General features: G+C 43.1%; 1 protein-coding gene across 1 annotated transcript in view; it reads left to right on the top strand.

The window, feature by feature from the left end:
- Positions 1-2,982: 2,982 nt before the first annotated feature.
- The window catches only part of ZNF862 (zinc finger protein 862), a 48,236-nt gene continuing 33,101 nt past the window's right edge, over positions 2,983-18,117 (top strand). The window contains exons 1-5 of the mRNA XM_049894540.1: positions 2,983-3,005; positions 9,492-9,644; positions 9,687-9,927; positions 15,169-15,283; positions 16,690-16,794. Of these exons, the coding sequence (XP_049750497.1) occupies positions 2,983-3,005; positions 9,492-9,644; positions 9,687-9,927; positions 15,169-15,283; positions 16,690-16,794 (637 nt within the window). The remainder of the gene's footprint in view (positions 3,006-9,491; positions 9,645-9,686; positions 9,928-15,168; positions 15,284-16,689; positions 16,795-18,117) is intronic.

The raw sequence follows: 18,117 nt of genomic DNA, 5'->3' as shown, positions 1-18,117 counted from the left end.
GCAAGTCCTCATGGTGTCTCCTTCCTGGGGCCCATAGGGAAGGGGTGAGGGTGGATCTGAGCCTGGCCTGGACCTGCACTGGCCACCTGGACAAGTCACTTCCCATCTCTGACGAGTTCCATTGTGTTCCACATCCCCACTTACTTCAGTCTCCAGGAGGCCAAGCCTTCCACCATCCTCACCAACATAGTCACTCCCATCCTGCTTGTGAAACCCTGAGTCTTTCCCAGGTTCTCTAGGCCCTCCCACTGGGCTGATGAACCTACTGATTTGCTATCAGTAAACCTTGCTTTATTGCCAACATCTCCACAAGCTTCTTCCACCACCAGGTTGTAACTGAAACTTGGTTATTCTGTCCCCCAAAGTCTTTCCTTCACCCGGAAATGGATATTTCCCCACATCCCACCTCAGGACCAGGAAGGGGAAACTTGTCTCTATGATGCTGATGCTGACCGTTTCTGCTGGGCCAGTTCCCACTCCTCCTCCTGTGTGCTCCTGCCATCCAGCACAGGGTGTACCACCCTCTCCCACTCCCAATGGCCACCTGGCCACTCTCCATCCTCCAAAGAAGGTTCAGCTCAGGGCTAACTGTCTAATTACACCACCACACATAGAAGAAAATCATAGTCTGTATTTGCTTCTGTACAGTACCACTGCATTCTGCACATAAATATACCCACTAATCATAGAAAGTTACGGATAACATTATGAAGAATAGGAATTCCTGAACACTTAATTGTGCTCATGAGAAACCTATACATAGACCAAGAAGCACTCATTCAAACAGAACAAGGGGATAATTCGTGGTTTAAGATCAGGAAAGGCGTGTGTCAGGGTTATATCCTTTCACCATACTAATTAATCTGTATGCTGAGCAAATAATCGGAGAAGCTGGACTATATGAAGAAGAAAGGGTATCAGGATTGGAGAAAGACCCATTAACAACCTGTGATATGCAGACGACATAACCTTGCTTGCTGAAAGCGAAGAGGACGTGAAACACTTTCTGATGAAGGTCAAAGACTACAACCTTCAGTATGGATTATACCTCAATAAAAGAAAACAAAAATCCTCATAACTGTGAGCCAGGGCCAAGATGGTGGAGTAGCCAGATGCTAAAGGTGATCCCTCTTACAACAAAAACCCCCCAAAACAAGTGAAATGATTATATACATGACAAGCTAGGAGGCCTGAACATCAAAGGCAAAGTTAGGAAATTGAACTGAGCAGCAGGGGGAGGGAGAGATGGTTCAGATGCAGGGAGGAGTTGCTGGACCTGACTTGGCAGGAACCAGCACCCCTCAAGCATGATCCCCTGGAGCAACTGTGGCAGGGCAGGTGGTAGCATTTGGAAAGCAGTTTCTGCAATGAGACAGTGAGCCACACAGTCTACTCATACCTCTGGAACAAAAGAAGAACAGCACTCTTAGCAAAAGCTAAGTACTTGTGTTAATTTTACCGCCTGCCCAGCCCCCAAGCCGGCTTCAGTGGCTATCGATTTCCCTGGGCCTGAGATAGGTTCTGCTGCACATCCTGAGCCATTCTCCTGGCCTTGGAGAAGAAACAAATTAATAATTGGGGGAAAAGATAATCTGCCAGCTCCGCTAAGCTGAGGAAACAACTCCGGTCCAGGCACAAATGGTCCACAGACTTTGAATACCTTTCACCCCTGCATGGGCCTGTGTGGGCCCATTTCAGGAGATTAGGCTCATGTATGTGCTTGAGATCTGATTTCAACTGTTTCAGCTGCACAGTGGAGAGGTGGGTTTTTGATGTATGACACCACTTTGCTGATTAAACAGGGTTCTCACCTACCCACAACACACGCCTGAGGCCTGGTGGCTCCACCCATGTCACCTAGCCACCCACGACGTGGGTCCAAGGATAAATAGTGCCTCCTAGTCCTTACAACCAAAAGCACTGAGTGCCCATGGTTTGGCTGCAGAACCCACCCACCTGTGTGCTCTAGGGCACAGGGACACGCTTTACTCACAGACACTCAGGAGATGGTTGTCAGCCCCCTGCCTTGTTCAGAGCATGATCCCCCTACTGCAACCAGATACCTCTGCTTACACCAATCACCCCTCTAAAACTGTAGGACAGAGCCAGTACACTACACTTGACGACCAACTACATGGACAACTGAGCTGAATCCATACAAGAAAATGAATGGACTCCTAGGCTCACATACCTGGTAACAACTCTAGCCATCTGGTAACAGTACTTTAGAGCTTCAAAGGCACAAGTAATCAAGCTAGCTCACTCGAGCAGTCTATTTGGGCATATCAAAACAAAACAAAACAAGAAGCTAGGATACAGTAAGCAAACATGAGATAAATTAATACAATAACTTGTAGATGGCTCAGAGAAAACAGTTAATATCAAATCACATAACAAAGCAGACCACAATCGCTTCAATAAGCTCTCAAAACAAAGACTCAAAGATTCTTCCAGATGAAGATGTCTTTCTGGAATTATCAGATGTAGAATACAAAAGATTAATATACAGAACTCTTCAAGAGATCAGGAAGGAGATCAGGCAAAATGCAGAACAAGCCAAGGAACACACAGATAAAGCAGATGAAGAAATTTAAAAAAGTTATTCAAGAACATAATGAAAAATTTAACAGGTTGCAAGAATCCATACAGAGACAGCAATCAGAAATTCAGAAGATTAACAATAAAATTTCAGAATCAGACAACTCAACAGAAAGTCAGAGGAGCAGAACTGAGGAAATGGAAGGCAGAATCAGTGAGATTTAAGACAAAACACCAATATATTTGAAGAAAAATCAGATAAAACAATTAAAAAAAATGAAGAAACCCTAAAAATCATGTGGGACTATATCAAGAGAAATAACATATGAGTGACTGGAGTACCAGAACAGGGATAGATAACAGAAAATACAGAGAGAATTGTTGAAGATTTGTTGGCAGAAAACTTCCCTGATATTGTGAAAGATGAGAAGATATCTATCCAATATGCTCATCGAACCCCCCATAAGGTAAATCTCAAAAGAAAGTCACCAAGACATAATCGAACTTGCTAAAACCAAAGATAAAGAAAGGATTTTAAGAGTGGCTAGAGATAAATGAAAAGTCACCTACAAAGGAGAGTCAATAAGAATAACCTCACACTACTTGACAGAAACCATGCAGGTAAGAAGGCAATGGGATGACTTATATAAAACATTGAAGGAAAAAAATTGCCAGCCAAGAATCACATATGCAGCAAAACTGTCTCTCAAATATGAATGCAAAATTAGGACATTTCCAGATAAACAGAAGTTTAGGGATTTTGGAAAAAACCAAACCAAAACTACAAGAAATACTAAAGGGAGTTCTCTGGTTAGAAAATCAATAATATCAGATATCAACCCAAGACTAGAACACAGGACAGAGCAACCAGATATCAACCCAGATAGGGAAATCACAAAAATAAATCAAGACAAAAAAACGCTCAAAACAGGAAAACAGCAATGTCATTATGTAAAAGATGACAACGTTAAAACAATAAAAAGGGACTAAAAATGCAGTAATAGATCTTTCATATGGAGAGGAATTCAAGACGATATAAAGAAATAAAGGTTTGGTTTAAACTTAGAAAAATAGAGGTAAATATTAAGGTAAGCACAAAGGAGACTAACAATCCTACACATCAAAATAAAATACAAGAAAGACATAAAGACTGAGCAAAACAAAACCAACAACAAATAAGTGGAAAAGACAATATATAAAGCTAAACTACTCAGCACAAAAGATTCAGTGGAAAAAAGAAACTGTCAACAACACACAAGAAAAGACATCAAAATGACAGCACTAAACTCATACCTATCTATAGTTACACTGAATGTAAATGGACTAAATGCACCAATACAGAGACAGAGTGGCAGAATGGATAAAAAGAATACGATCCATCTAAATCCTTTCTACGAGAGACACACCTTGGACTTAAAGACACAAACAAACTAAAACTCAAAGGATGGAAAAAAAACATCAAGCAAACACTCAAAAAAGAGCAGGAGTGGCAATACTAATTTCTGACAAAATAGACTTTAAAGTTAAATCCACCACAAAGCATAAGGAAGAACACTATATAATAATTAATGGGACAATATACCAGGAGGATATAACCATACTAAATATTTACGCACCCAATGACAGGGCTTCAAGATACATAAAACAAACTGTAACAGCAGTGAAACGTGAGATACACAGCTCCACCATAACAGTAGGTGACTTCAATACACCACTTTTGGTGAAGGACAGAACACCCAGGAAGAAGTTCAATAAAGACACAGAAGATCTAAATGCTACAATCAACCAACCTGACCTCATAGACTTATACAGAACACTCCACCCTACAGCAGCCAAGTATACTTTCTTTTCCAATGCACGTGTAACATTCTCTAGAATAGACCACATATTAGGTCATAAAGCAAGTCTTAACAGAATCCAAAACATTGATATATTACAAAGCATCTTCTCTGACCGTAACGCCATAAAAGTAGAAATCAATAAGAGAAAAAACAGGGAAAAGAAATCAGACACTTGGAAACTGAAAAAAATCCTGCTCAAAAACGACTGGGTTATAGAAGAAATTAAGGATGGAATAAAGATTTTTAGAATCCAGTGAGAATGAAAACATTTCCTCTCAGAATCTTTGGGACACAGCTAAAGCAGTGCCCAGAGGTCAATTTATATCAATAAATACACACGTACAAAAAGAAGAAAGGGCCAAAATCAAAGAATTATCCCTACAACTTGAACAAATAGAAAGAGAACAACAAAAGAAACCCTCACGTACCAGAAGAAAACAAATAATAAAAATTAGAGTAGAATTAAATGAAATAGAGAACAGAAAAACAATTGAAAGAGTTAACAAGACCAAAAGCTGGTTCTTTGAAAAAATTAAGAAAATTGAAAAACCATTGGCCGAACTGACAAAAGAAAAACAGAAGAGGAAGCAAATAACCCACACAAGAAATGAGATGGGCAATAACACAACAAACCCAACTGAAATTAAAAGTATCAGATTACTATGAAAATTTGTACTTTAACAAATTTGATAACCTAGAAGAAATGGATGTATTTCTAGAAACACACTACTTACCTAAACTAACACGAACAGAAGTAGAACAACTAAATAAACCCATAACAAAAGAAGAGATTGAAAAGGTAATTAAAAAAACTCCCAACAACAACAACAAAAAGCCCTGGCCCTGACAGCTTCACTGCAGAGTTCTACTGAACTTTCAGAGAAGAGTTAACACCACTACCACTAAAGGTATTTCAGAGCATAAAAAAGGATGGAATATGTCCAGACTCATTCTATGAAGCCAGCATATTCCTGATACCAAAACCAGGTAAAGCTACTACAATAAAAGAAAATTACAGACTTGTATCTCTCATGAACTTAGATGCAAAAATCCTCAACAAAATTCTAGCCAATAGAATTCAAGAACATATCAAAAAAATAATTCACCATGACCAAGCAGGATTCATATCAGGTATGCAAGGATGGTTCAACATTAGAAAAACAATCAAAGTAATCCATCATATAAATAAAATAAAAGACGAGAACCACATCAACTTATCAACTGATGAAGAAAAGGCATTTGGCAAAGTCCAACACCCATTCATGATAAAAACTCTCAGCAAAATAGGGATAGAAGGAAAATTCCTCAGCATAATAAAGGGCATTTATACAAAGCCAACAGCCAACATCGTCCTAAATGGAGAGAGTCTGAAAGCATTCCCTTTGAAAACGGGAACCAGACAAGGATGCCCTTTATCACCACTCTTATTCGACATTGTGCTGGAGGTCCTAGCCAGAGCAATTAGGCTAGATAAAGAAATAAAGGGCATCCAGGTTGGCAAGGAAGAAGTAAAAATATTTCTATTTGCAGACGCCATGACCTTCTACACAGAAAACCCTAAAGAATGCTCAAGAAAACTACTGAAACTAATAGTTCAGCAGAGTATCAGGATACAAGATAAACGTACAAAAATCAGTTGGATTCCTCTATGCTAACAAAGAGAATGTCGAAGAGGAAATCACCAAATCAATACCATTTACAGTAGCCCCCAAGAGGATAAAGTAGTTAAGAATAAATCTAACCAGAGACGTAAAGGACCTATACAAAGAAAACTACAAGACACTACTGCAAGAAACCAAAAGAGACCTACATAAGTGGAAAAACATACCTTGCTTAAGGATAGGAAGGCTCCACATTGTATAAACGTCTATTCTTCCAGAAGCGATCTATAGATAAAATTCAATTCCGATCCAAATTCTGACGACATTTTTTGATGAGATGGAGAAACAAATCACCAACTTCCTGTGGAAGGGAAAGAGGCCCCAGATAAGTAAAGCATTACCGAAAAAGAAGAACAAAGTGGGAGGCCTCACTCCTCCTGATTTTAGACCTATTATACCTCCACAGTAGTCAAAACAGCCTGGTACTGGTACAACAACAGATACATAGACCAATGGAACAGAATTGAGAATCCAGGCATAAATCCATCCACATATGAGCAGTTGATATTCGAGAAAGGACCCAAAGCAGTTAAATGGGGGAAAAGACAGTATCTTTAATATCTTTAATAAAATGGTGCTGGAATAACTGGATATCCATTTGCAAAAAAATGAAACAAGACCCATACCTCACACCATGCACAAAAACTAACTCAAAATTGATCAAAGACTTAAATATAAAATCTAGAATGATAAAGATCCTGGAAGAAAAAATAGGAACAATGCTAAAGATCCTGGAAGAAAAAATAGGAACAATGCTAGGAGCCCTAATACATGGCATAAACAATATACAAAACATTACTAACAATGCAAAAGAGAAACCAGATAACTAGGAGCTCCTAAAAATCAAACACCTATACTCATCCAAAGACTTCAAAAAAGAGTAAAAAGAGTACCTACAGACTGGGAAAAAGTTTTTAGCTATGAGATTTCCTATCAGCGTCTGATCTCTAATATCTACATGATACTGCAAAAAATCAACAACAAAAAGACAAATAACCTGATTAAAAAATGGGCAAAAGATAGGAGGCACTTTACCAAAGACGTTCAGGCAGCTAAGAGATACCTGGGAAAATACAATCATTAGCCATTAGAGAAATGCAAATCAAAACTGAAATGAGATACCATCTCACTCCAATAACCAAAAACAAAAAACAAACGAACAAAAAAAAAAACCCACTGCCGTCGAGTCAATTCCGACTCATAGCGACCCTATAGGACAGAGTAGAACTGCGCCATAGAGTTTCCCAGGAGCGCCTGGAGGATCCAAACTGCCGACCTTTTTTGTTTAGCAGCTGTAGCACTTAACCACTATGCCACCAGGGTTTCCCACTCCAATAAGGCTGACATTAATCCAAAAAACACAAAATAGTAAATGTTGGAGAGGTTGCGGAGAGACTGGAACACTTATACACTGCTGGTGGGAATGTAAAATGGTACAACCACTTTGGAAATCCATTTGGCACTTTCTAAATATAGCACTTCTCAATTTGTCCTCTTCTCTCCTGTACATCACCACTGACTGCTTTCAAGCCATTATCTCTCAGACAATTGCAAAATCTCCTTATTGGTCTTTTTTCTTCTAGTGTTTTTCCACTTACTTTCATCCTGTATTCTGCAGTAGGATTAATCTAAGTACAAATTTACCCATTTCAAACTCCCTACTTAAGGTAGCATACCTTCCACACCCAGTCCCTGTGTATCTCTCCAGTGTCATTTCCCATCACTTCCTGCCTTTCACAATGTCCTGCACACACTATTTCTCACCAGCCTGACTCTGCTCATGCTTTTTCTTATGTCCAGTTGCCCTTCTTAGCAACACTCCTCTTCCCCTCCTTAACCTGGTTAATTCCTACCCATATGTTTAATTCTGGTCATGCACCACCTGCTCAGGAAATTCTTGACCCATCACCATATCTCCCCCTTTGTAAAAGGGTAGTAGCAATAGCATCAGAACCTGTCTAACTTCAGCGGGGGAGAATCAAGATCAGCCCAGGGCTGATCCCTATGAGATGGAGGTCAGGCGTACTTGCACTCTTCAACCATTTTACCAATTCTGACACCAGCTGTCTTCCTCATGGCACTCTCTACTTCTGTGCTGGGTTCAATAATGTGTTGCAGTGGCCACACAGAACTCACAGACCATACTTAAAGTGGTTTATTTAGGAAGTAACAGTGTACGACTTGGGATCAGGATCAACAGGCTACAACTCAGGATCAGGATCAGGAAGCACGTAGGCAAAGTCTGAAAGGCTCCTCCAAAGAGGAGAGCACACCCCTCCCTTCTTCAGTGCAGGACAGCTATCTTGGAGTGCAAGCAAGCAGACCCTTCTCTCTGCATGTACACCCCCTCTCAGCCTTGCAGCCCTCTTCTCGGCCCCCTGAGGACAGGCCTCTCTGCCTTCGGCCTCCCTGCCATCAGTTCCTCCACTGCTAAGTGACCCAGCTCATAGCCAGTGTAGCAGTGTTTTAGCTGCATTCCCAGCAGCATGTTTCTGCTGACACCACTGACTCTGCTGCAGGGCCCCTTCCAGGCCTGTTGCCACCAACTCTGCAGCAAGGCCTCTCACTGTCTTCAGTGTTACAGCCCTTGACCTGTTACAGCTCTTTCAGGAGGTTCCTTGCCTCCGTCTCTGCGTCTTTTTTCTTTCTTCCTTCTGCTACCGTCTGCCCACCTCTCTGGTGTTGGCTGCATATATAAGCAAACTCTTCATCGTTTTCAGGGCATGGCCCTCCCACCAGGGCCACGAACTAACCAATCCCCTCTTGGTGGGCCACAGACACTTCATTTGCATATTAGGCTATAGTCACTTCATTTAAGAAAGTATTTTTTTTTTATTGACCAATCACTGCAAGGTGCATACTAATCACAGGGCAGGCTGCAGCCCATGGCCAGACAAAAAGTACTAAACAAGTTGTTCACAGCTTATCCAGCAAATGTCAATCAACCTGGACAAAAGCAACAAACTCTCTTGGATAGGAAACTAGGGCAAAGATAACTTCTCATGGGTTAGGGGAAAAATCTCTCAAGTTGCGTTTTCCACAGAATCGAGGCAAAAGGCCACATAAAGGCACTGATTTCACCACACCTCTCCACCCTCACTCTAAGGTACTCTAATAGTGTCTTGAGCTTACCTCTGTCATTGCATTTGTCTCTTCACTTTGTAATTATCCATTTCTGTGTCTTTTTTCTCAATAAAGTATGAATGCCTTAAGGACAATGGCTTTATCTCATTCCGCCCTTTCTTCCCATAAGCCAGCAGAGTGTCTGGCACATGGTAGGTAACCAATGACGCTTTTCGAATGAATGTAAGAAAAAAGATTTGTCTTTCCTAATTACATAACGTCTGGACCCCTCAAGGTTGACATCAGAAGTCCAGAAATGCAGGGAGCAGACACAAGAACAAGGAACCCATTGCTCAATCAGAGCACTGCCTTCGACGCTCCCTCAAAGCCTGGGCTGTGGGAGCTTGGTCACGGTTACTCCCTCGAGCCCGGCGAGGCAGGAAAGGCGGGAAGGGAGCGCCTCTGCCTCCAATCAGGGACCCGAATTCCGGGAGCCAATCGCCGTTTCTGAGCCGCTCACCGAGGCCAGACTACGCTTCCCGTGAGGCCCCGCGAACATCGGGGCGGGGCGGATGCCGTAAAGCTACTCGTCCGACGCGCCGCCCATCCCGCGTCGCGCCCCAGAGCTCGGTGGGCGCCACCGCCCCCAACCGAGGGCGCGAAGCTCCCGTGGCTCGCCGGGCTCGCCGGGCCCGCCAGGGCGCCCTCCCCGCCGGGGCCCCATCCTCAGGCCGGGCCGCGGGCGGAGGGGGCGGCCTGGAGGCGGTGGCGGGGTCAGCACGGCCGCCGAGAGCAGGGCCATGGAGCCCGGGGAGTCGGGGAAGGTAGGACCGGAAAGGCCCTGGGCTGCCCACTCCCGTCCCCCCGATCCCCGCTCTGGGATCCAGAGAGCCGCCGCGGTGCGGGCGGAGACCCCTCAGATGAGCCGGCCTTGCAGGGAAGGACTCGCCCGCTCGCCCGCCGTTCTGCGCACTCCCGGGGGCCGCCTCGGGGCAGCGGCCAAGGGCGGAGCAGACACCAGCTCGGCGCCTGGCGCATCCTCGCGGCCGGCCGCGCCCACCGTGGCGAGTGGCCGCTCGAGATGCTGGGGTGGGTGCCGCGCTGAGTGTAACGATGCGAGTGCGTCCTGTTCCCCACACCGCTGTGGGCTTAATGCAGAGTCCCCGCCTGCTCTGAGGCTGGATAGGACGCCAGCGGGAGCCAAGAGGTAGGGACAACTGAGAGGCAGGGTGAGGGCTTGGACCTGCCTTCTACCCGTTTCCCAAGAAAGGGTTGAAAAGAAAAATAGGGCATCTGGCATATTTTTTGCCGACTTCTCTTTCTAGCTTCATGGAATATCTGGCCGTTGCTTAGATGCATATTCTAAAAATTTGCTTCAGGCTTTGGGCGAGAGGCTTTGAGTTGGACGAAAATGTGGAAAGTGCTTGGAGGTTAAGTGGATTTAACAGGATTGCTAGAGCACCGAGGCAGTGTTAGCCAACCAACATGGTTGTAGGCACGGTGACTTGGAGACAGTGCCCTGCCTCTTGGGTCTAAGATCTTTCTGGATGTTTTTTGTTGCCAGTTCTTGAGGATTGTTCCTTCTTTAGCACAGAGGTAAATTCCCTAAACAAACGTTTTGGAGTGCTTATTGAGTCTCTCCTTTTAAAACAAATTGTTCATTTCATAAACTTTTGTGGCTTGTGATTTACACCCAACTAGATGCTGGAAGTACCAGGATAAATATGAAATGACCACTTTCCTCAAGAAGGTTGGTAACTGAGAGGTCAGTGGTTGGAATTCACCAGCTAGCCTGGGGGAGAAAAAACCTCACTCACAATCTATTCCTGTAAAGATTATAGCCTAGGAAATGCTGTGGAGCAGTTCTGCTCTGTCTTAGGGTCTCTGTAACTCCAGGGCACACAATAACTTTCCTCAAGAAGTCTTCATGCAGTTTCACTTAAATAATATGGAAAATCCTGGAAGGGGTAGCCCACAGACGAAAGAGGGAAAGGATAGTGAGAGGATTTTCATTCAGTAGTTTTTTCTAGAAAGACTGGGAAGGACTCTGAATTACAAAGGAAATTATTCCTTGCTTCCATCCTCCTTCCCTGCCACAAGCTACAGTGATGCATTATCCAAACAAAAGAACTTACAAAACTCAAAGTCCGAGACAATGAAGCTCAACAGAACCTAGCTAAAGAAAGACAGAAGTTGAACTATGTGCCAGCCTCATGTTAAGCACTCTGGGGGATATAGAAAAGTAAAGAAAATGTCCCTTATCCTCAGTAATATCCCTAGATTAGGTTGAATCTGATTTTGGATGAGGGGGAGCAAAATGTAGTGGGAAAGAAGGATTATAAAAAACTGGCATTGAGAATTGGAATTAGATTTGCCAACTTTGGCCTTTCTACTTGTGAGAATGATTTGAAACCAATTTTCAAGCTGTTCTGTTCAGTGCTAGGCTTTCTTAGCATTTAATGAAAGAGGAGAGAAATACAAACATTTTGGGAGGTAGAGAAGACATTTGATGTCGCTTTTAGGTCCAACCGCTCATTGTAAATCCTGGCGACTAGTAATTTCACCCTTGATTGCGGGCTCTCACCCTTCCCAGGTGCATGAGTTGTCTGACTTGGGACATGAGAGCATTATCCAAAGATAGTGGAATAAAGTGATTGCAAAACAAACCAGTGGTGTAAGATGTGTTGCAAGTCAGTGACAGTAATTAAGACCTGGATGGAATGGCTGCATTCTGAATATTCGTTTTTGACTCCCAGGTGGGAGACTGGGAGTCCACTTGGGGTAGTGGCTTGGTCTATTAATAGAGCCCTCCTCTGATGGTATGTAGTGATAAAATATGTAGTGATATATGGTGCCCCGGTGGCACAGTGGTTTAGAGCTCAGCTCCTAACCAAAAGATTGGCAGTTTGAATCCACCAGCTGCTCCTTAGAAACTCTATGGGGCAGTTCTACCATAGGGTCACTATGAATTGAATCACCTTGACAGCAACGGTTTGAGTTTTTTTTCTTTTTAGTGACATTTGTGAACTAAAAGCAATCTTGGGCCATTGGCCATTGGATTGAGTGTCGGGTATGTTACCAGTCATTGGCAGAATAATGGGTAGAGGTCAAAGACTCTTCCTTTTACTCTTTACTCCATTATCCTCATTTGTTTTCTTCCCAGGCATTATCACTATACAAAATCATCATATTACAGAATCAGCCTGGTAGACTATAAGTAGGTGGAGGGAAATGGGGAGTCAGAGGATTTCAAGATTGAGTGTGTAGAGGGAGGAAAGGTACAAAATATGTTGTGTGGTTGCAGTTACACTTACCTGGTTGAAGTAGAGATTCCAGGTGGAGCAAGAAATTGAGCTGAGGTTCAGAAGATAGGTTAGACTCTGATTGAGGGGGACTTTGGTGCTGAGCTGAGAAGTTAGAGTTTTACCCTGTAGACAGTAGGAACTATTAAAATAGAACATCCAGTTGTTGTTGATAGGTGCCATCAAGTCGGTTCCGAATCAGTGACTGTGTACAACGGAACAAAACGCTGCATGGTCCTGTGCCATCCTCACAATTGTTGCTGTGTTTGAGGTCATTGTTGCAGCCGCTGTGTCAGTCTGTCTCTTGAGGGTTTTCCTCTTTTTTGCCGACCCTCCGCTTTATCAGGCATGATGCCCTTCTCCAGGAACTGGTCCCTCCTGATAACATGTCCAAAGTACATGAGACAATCTTGCCATCCTTTCTTCTAAGGAGTATCTGACTGTACTTCTTCCAGGAACATCCAGAGATTACTGAAGCAGATTCGTGTTTTCTTTACATTGCACTCAACCTGAGTCATAAGGTTCTTGCCGTGATACTAGTTCAAAGAGAGGTACCAATATTAGTGTAATCACTTGTCAGGAGACACCTCTTAGCATCCAGCCATAGCTGTATTCATCATCGTGGAGCTCACAGGCCCAAGCAGTGGGTCCACTGGTTTTCATTATGCCTGCCTGTTCACTCTGGAGGAAAGGGTGGGTATAACTAGGGAGTCCTGCCTTGTCCTTGGTCACAGAGTGTTTAACCTGTCCCAATCCTTTAGGCCTAGTTTACAGCAGTTACCCTGGGATTCCCATCCATTATCATTCTGGAGATTCTCTTTACCCCATCTACCTGTTAGATCTTCTTTTGCTGTATCTTGTGTGTACCCCTTTCCTGTTTTACTGCCTTGTTTTAGTGGAGCCCATCCTCCAGTAGGTTTTTGGAAATACAATCACATTTTGCTAAGGAATACATTCTTAGAGCAAATATTTGTTTAAATTATACACATTTGGCAGTACAATTCCAATTTTGTTTTTAAAAACTATTCATTTATACATATATGTACACAAAAGACTGAAAGATTATATACCAAATGTTAACAGTAATTCTCTTTGAATGAGGGATTGTGGGTAGTTTTAACCCCTTTTTTTCTGTTTATTTCTTTTGTCTAACTTATCTGCAGTGAATATGTATTCAGTCATCATAAGAGAAATACTCAAAATTATTTTTTAAATTTACAATTCAGTAGCAACTAATAGGAGTTGTATATGCTGTTTTTCTCAAAAAACTTCTACTATTGAAGTTAGAATGCATATTTCATGTGCCTGAAATTATTAAGTATAAAGTTACAAAGCAATTTCAAAGATACTCAACTTATAAATGGAAATGAATATTGTTCCTCCAGATTTGTCACTTTGAAGGGTTTATACTTAACATCAAAGATGCTGCCATTTCCCAAAACGCTGTTTTTCTTTGGAGTGAAGAATTTGTTTGCTTATAATTTTATTTCTTTTACTGGGCGATAGATTTTTACGATACAAAATTAAAAAGGATAAGCAGAGAAATGTCTTTTGATTATTTCGTTTTCTGGTTATTTCTTTTATAACTTTATTTTATGGCTGCAATATCTTACTATCTGATACTGTTAATAATAGTTTTTTTTTTGTTTTTTAAGTTTCCTTCTCCCTGCCATACCTCCATTTTTTCAGTTCCATTAGCCCCCGTCTGTTTTGGCCTCTCTCTCCCCTGTTAGAACCTTTTGTCAGATGTCTGGTGGTCCAGTTGTTTGATCAGTAGAAGACCTAACATCTAGCTGGCAGTTCTCAGCACGAGGTAGGGGCTTGTCACTTTGGAGCCTCCCTGTAGGGGGGCTGGGTAGGCATTTGTTAGGGAGCAGCTTTCCCCAGTTATTATTTTAGCCCATCTGCTTTCACTCCAGGCCAGAGGTTTCTGGTGCTGCCAGATCCTGAGCCTTTTGAGGACTGAGTGGTATAAATTGGGTTGTTTCTCAGCTTTGCCCACAGCTAGGTTGGGATCTCATTTTCTTGGATAGGCTCAGTTACTACTCATTATCTGCTTTTTGCATTTTTCAAAATTGTGTTTCTGTTGTCTCCTCTCTTGTGCTCCCCGTTATTGTGGGTTTTTTGTTTTGGGATTTTTGGGTTGTTTTGGAGAGATCTTTTAAATTCTTGGGAGGGAGCAATGTACTTGTTCAATCTGCCATCTTGATCCAGAACTCCCCAAAGGGTTTTCTGAAACCTCTCCCTCCTTTTTTGCCCCCTTTATTTTAGTAGTTCTCAGCTCTAAAGCTTTACCTATTTGATCATTGACTTCATCCACAGACACAGCTCTAAATGGCTTCTGACTATTTCTAGAAACGGGTACATCCTCATAGATGACAGTTTACCATGTTCAAGATTATGCAAAAGAAGGTGTTACAAATTGTGACTGAAGGCACTGTCCGAGAAGTAGTGGGTCAGGTGGGAAGACACTTGAAAACACACAGGGAAAGGATTATGAAAATCTTGAACACTGGTTGTCAGCCTTCTTTGTGACTATTTTGCTTCAGTATGTAGCACTTACCAGAAGAATGAGTCTCTTTCACACTGTGATTTGCACCCAGGGGCAAGAGAGATGGGATGTAGGGGTCATGTATGTAGATTGACCCCCCAATTCTGATATATTCCTTAAATATGGGTGCCTTCAGGCAGTTGTGAACACTAGTGTGGAAAACACACCTGTGGGAAATGTTGGTGCTTAGAAGGTGGTGTTTTTCCTTTCAGGCTCCTGTGGCATTTGATGACATCACAGTGTATTTACTTCAGGAAGAGTGGATGCTGCTAAGTCGGCAGCAGCAGATGGAGATCTGGGGTTCTGACAAGCTAGTGGCACCACTGGGTATGTTCACTCCCTACCACTGCGAATCTTAGCCAGGCCAGGACATAGTGAGAATTTCCTGGGACCCTATCTTTTTTCCAGGCATCTTGGCACTACCTGTTTGCTCAATCCCATATCTGACCTATGCACATGAATTCATACACTGTTCTTTCTTTTCTTCCCTATAAATTGACCAAGAGAGGTGGGGAAATCCAGCATGTCAAGTCTAGACCTTGAGCTCTGTCTCCTGGATGCCTCAGGATGTGTCAGGGTACCAAGTGAGAAGCCCCTGCCTGTGGCTCTAGGAAGTGGAGTGAATTCTGTTTCAGGTACCTGAAGAGTACCAGAGGCAGTTAGCTGTGGTAGGAAGAGCATCAGATGTGGAGTTTGGAAATCTGGACTCAATCTCATTTTTAATACTCGTTTGACTTTAGCCAAGCCCTTTTTAAGGCCCAGTTTCCTTCTTCATAGGGTTGTTGTGGAGATATAATGAGATTAGAAACTTTTTTTTTTTTTAAAACAAATGTAGGTATTTTTAATCTGTTCTATTTTTCTGAATCCTTTTCTCTCGGCTTATATGGGTAGACTTTCTGAACCAAGCACAGAAGGAATTGTATCTCAGAAGTAGGTACATGTATGTGTACTATTTTTGGATTTGAATTTGATGAGTATCTACCGTGCTTTTCTTTTCAGTTTTCTTCCTGATCACTGTCTAGGGTCTTGGGAGCAACAATCTCAGCTGTTTGTGGGTGGAGCGGCTGTAGCTGGTTTGGGTCTTCTTCCTGTGCCTGATGAAAAAGACCTGAAAATCACTGGTTCTTCTAAACCAGAAGTTGCACAGGGCAGCTTAGGAGCCAGATTTGGTCCACAGATTTATTTGTTCATTTATTTATTTTTTCACTGGTTTTGTTTGGCTTCTTAAAAATATTTGAATAAATTGTCACTATTTAAACACTGGGAGTTTTCACATAAAAAAATATGGATTCCTGGTGTCTGTCGAACAGTGGGGAGACCTGGCAGTGCTGAGCCCGCGTTTAGGTGGTCACCGTGGCCCCTTACACAGGCCTAAGTGCCTCAGTTTTAGTTTCCTCTCCCCCAGCCTTGTATGTTGCCTACCTGTCTGGCTCCTCCAAGCATTTGAGTTTGGGAGCCTCTGTTCTGAACCAACAGTATTCGTACCTTTTTAGTCTTGAAGAGGGGCACAGAGCCTCTTACTGTGCCCTTCATTGTTTTCACCAGGTCGTCCTGCTCTCAGGGACCTCATGGGTAGCTGAGTTTCTAAACTACTGCTCTAAACCGTTGAGATTCCTTCTCTCACCTTTAACCCTTTACCTTACAATTCGTTGAGGGTGTGACAGACAGATTTTTCTTTGATGTTGTGACCTGGAGCCAGGACCTCATAGTGTTCTTCTCTGTTCCTGGAGCAGGACTGACAATTGCCAACCCAGAGCTATTCTGTAAACTTGAGCAAGGGGCAGAGCCATGGCTTGGAAATATTCAGGGACAGAGGAGTCTCCAGAACCATCGCTCAAGTAAGTGTGGACCTGCATGGGAGGAGGGGCTTAGCTGGAGAGCCAGCTGGGAAGCTGGGCACCAGGACTCCTGTCTCATTCTCTCCCAGCTAGCTCAACTAGTGCGATTCTTCCCCCAGCTGTCACCTTACTGAAAATACACATACCTCCCTACCATCCTTCTCCAGCTTCTTAACTCCCTTTATTTTATCTCCACCTAAGATTATACACTTATCTATAATTACGTACTGTGAACGTACTGTGATATGGTTGTGGCGTTACGTACTGTGAACGTACTGTGATATGGTTGTGGTGTTACGTACTGTGAACGTACCGTGATGTGGTTGTGGCATTACTTACTGTGAACGTAGTGTGATATGGTTGTGGCGTTACGTACTGTGAGCGTACCGTGATGTGGTTGTGGCACTATGTACTGTGAACGTACCGTGATGTGGTTGTGGCATTACGTACTGTGAACGTACCGTGATATGGCTGTGGAGTTATGTACTGTGAACGTACCATGACGTGGTTGTGGCGTCACGTACTGTGAATGTACTGTGATGTGGTTGTGGCATCACATACTGTGAACGTAGTGTGATACGGTTGTGGCGTTACGTACTGTGAACGTACCGTGATGTGGTTATGGCGTTACGTACTGTGAACGTACCGTGATGTGGTTGTGGCGTTACGTACTGTGAACGTACCGTGATGTGGCTGTGGTGTTACGTACTGTGAACGTAGTGTGATGTGGTTGTGGCGTTACGTACTGTGAACGTACCGTGATGTGGTTGTGGTGTTACGTACTGTGAACGTAGTGTGATGTGGTTGTGGCGTTACGTACTGGGAACGTAGTGTGATGTGGTTGTGGCGTTACGTACTGTGAACGTAGTGTGATGTGGTTGTGGCGTTACGTACTGTGAACGTAGTGTGATGTGGTTGTGGCATATGTACTGTGAACGTACCGTGATGTGGTTGTGGCGTTACGTACTGTGAACGTAGTGTGATATGGTTGTGGCGTTACGTACTGGGAATGTAGTGTGATGTGGTTGTGGCATCACGTACTGTGAACGTAGTGTGATACGGTTGTGGCGTTACGTACTGTGAACGTACTGTGAACGTACCGTGATGTGGTTGTGGCGTTACGTACTGTGAACGTAGTGTGATATGGTTGTGGCGTTACGTACTGGGAATGTAGTGTGATGTGGTTGTGGCATCACGTACTGTGAACGTAGTGTGATACGGTTGTGGCGTTACGTACTGTGAACGTACTGTGAACGTACCGTGATGTGGTTGTGGCGTTACGTACTGTGAACGTAGTGTGATGTGGTTGTGGCATATGTACTG

The sequence above is a fragment of the Elephas maximus genome, chromosome 8 (assembly GCF_024166365.1).
Source record: "Elephas maximus indicus isolate mEleMax1 chromosome 8, mEleMax1 primary haplotype, whole genome shotgun sequence".
Taxonomy (NCBI): Eukaryota; Metazoa; Chordata; class Mammalia; order Proboscidea; family Elephantidae; genus Elephas; species Elephas maximus.
This window is presented reverse-complemented; position numbering and strand designations above follow the sequence as displayed.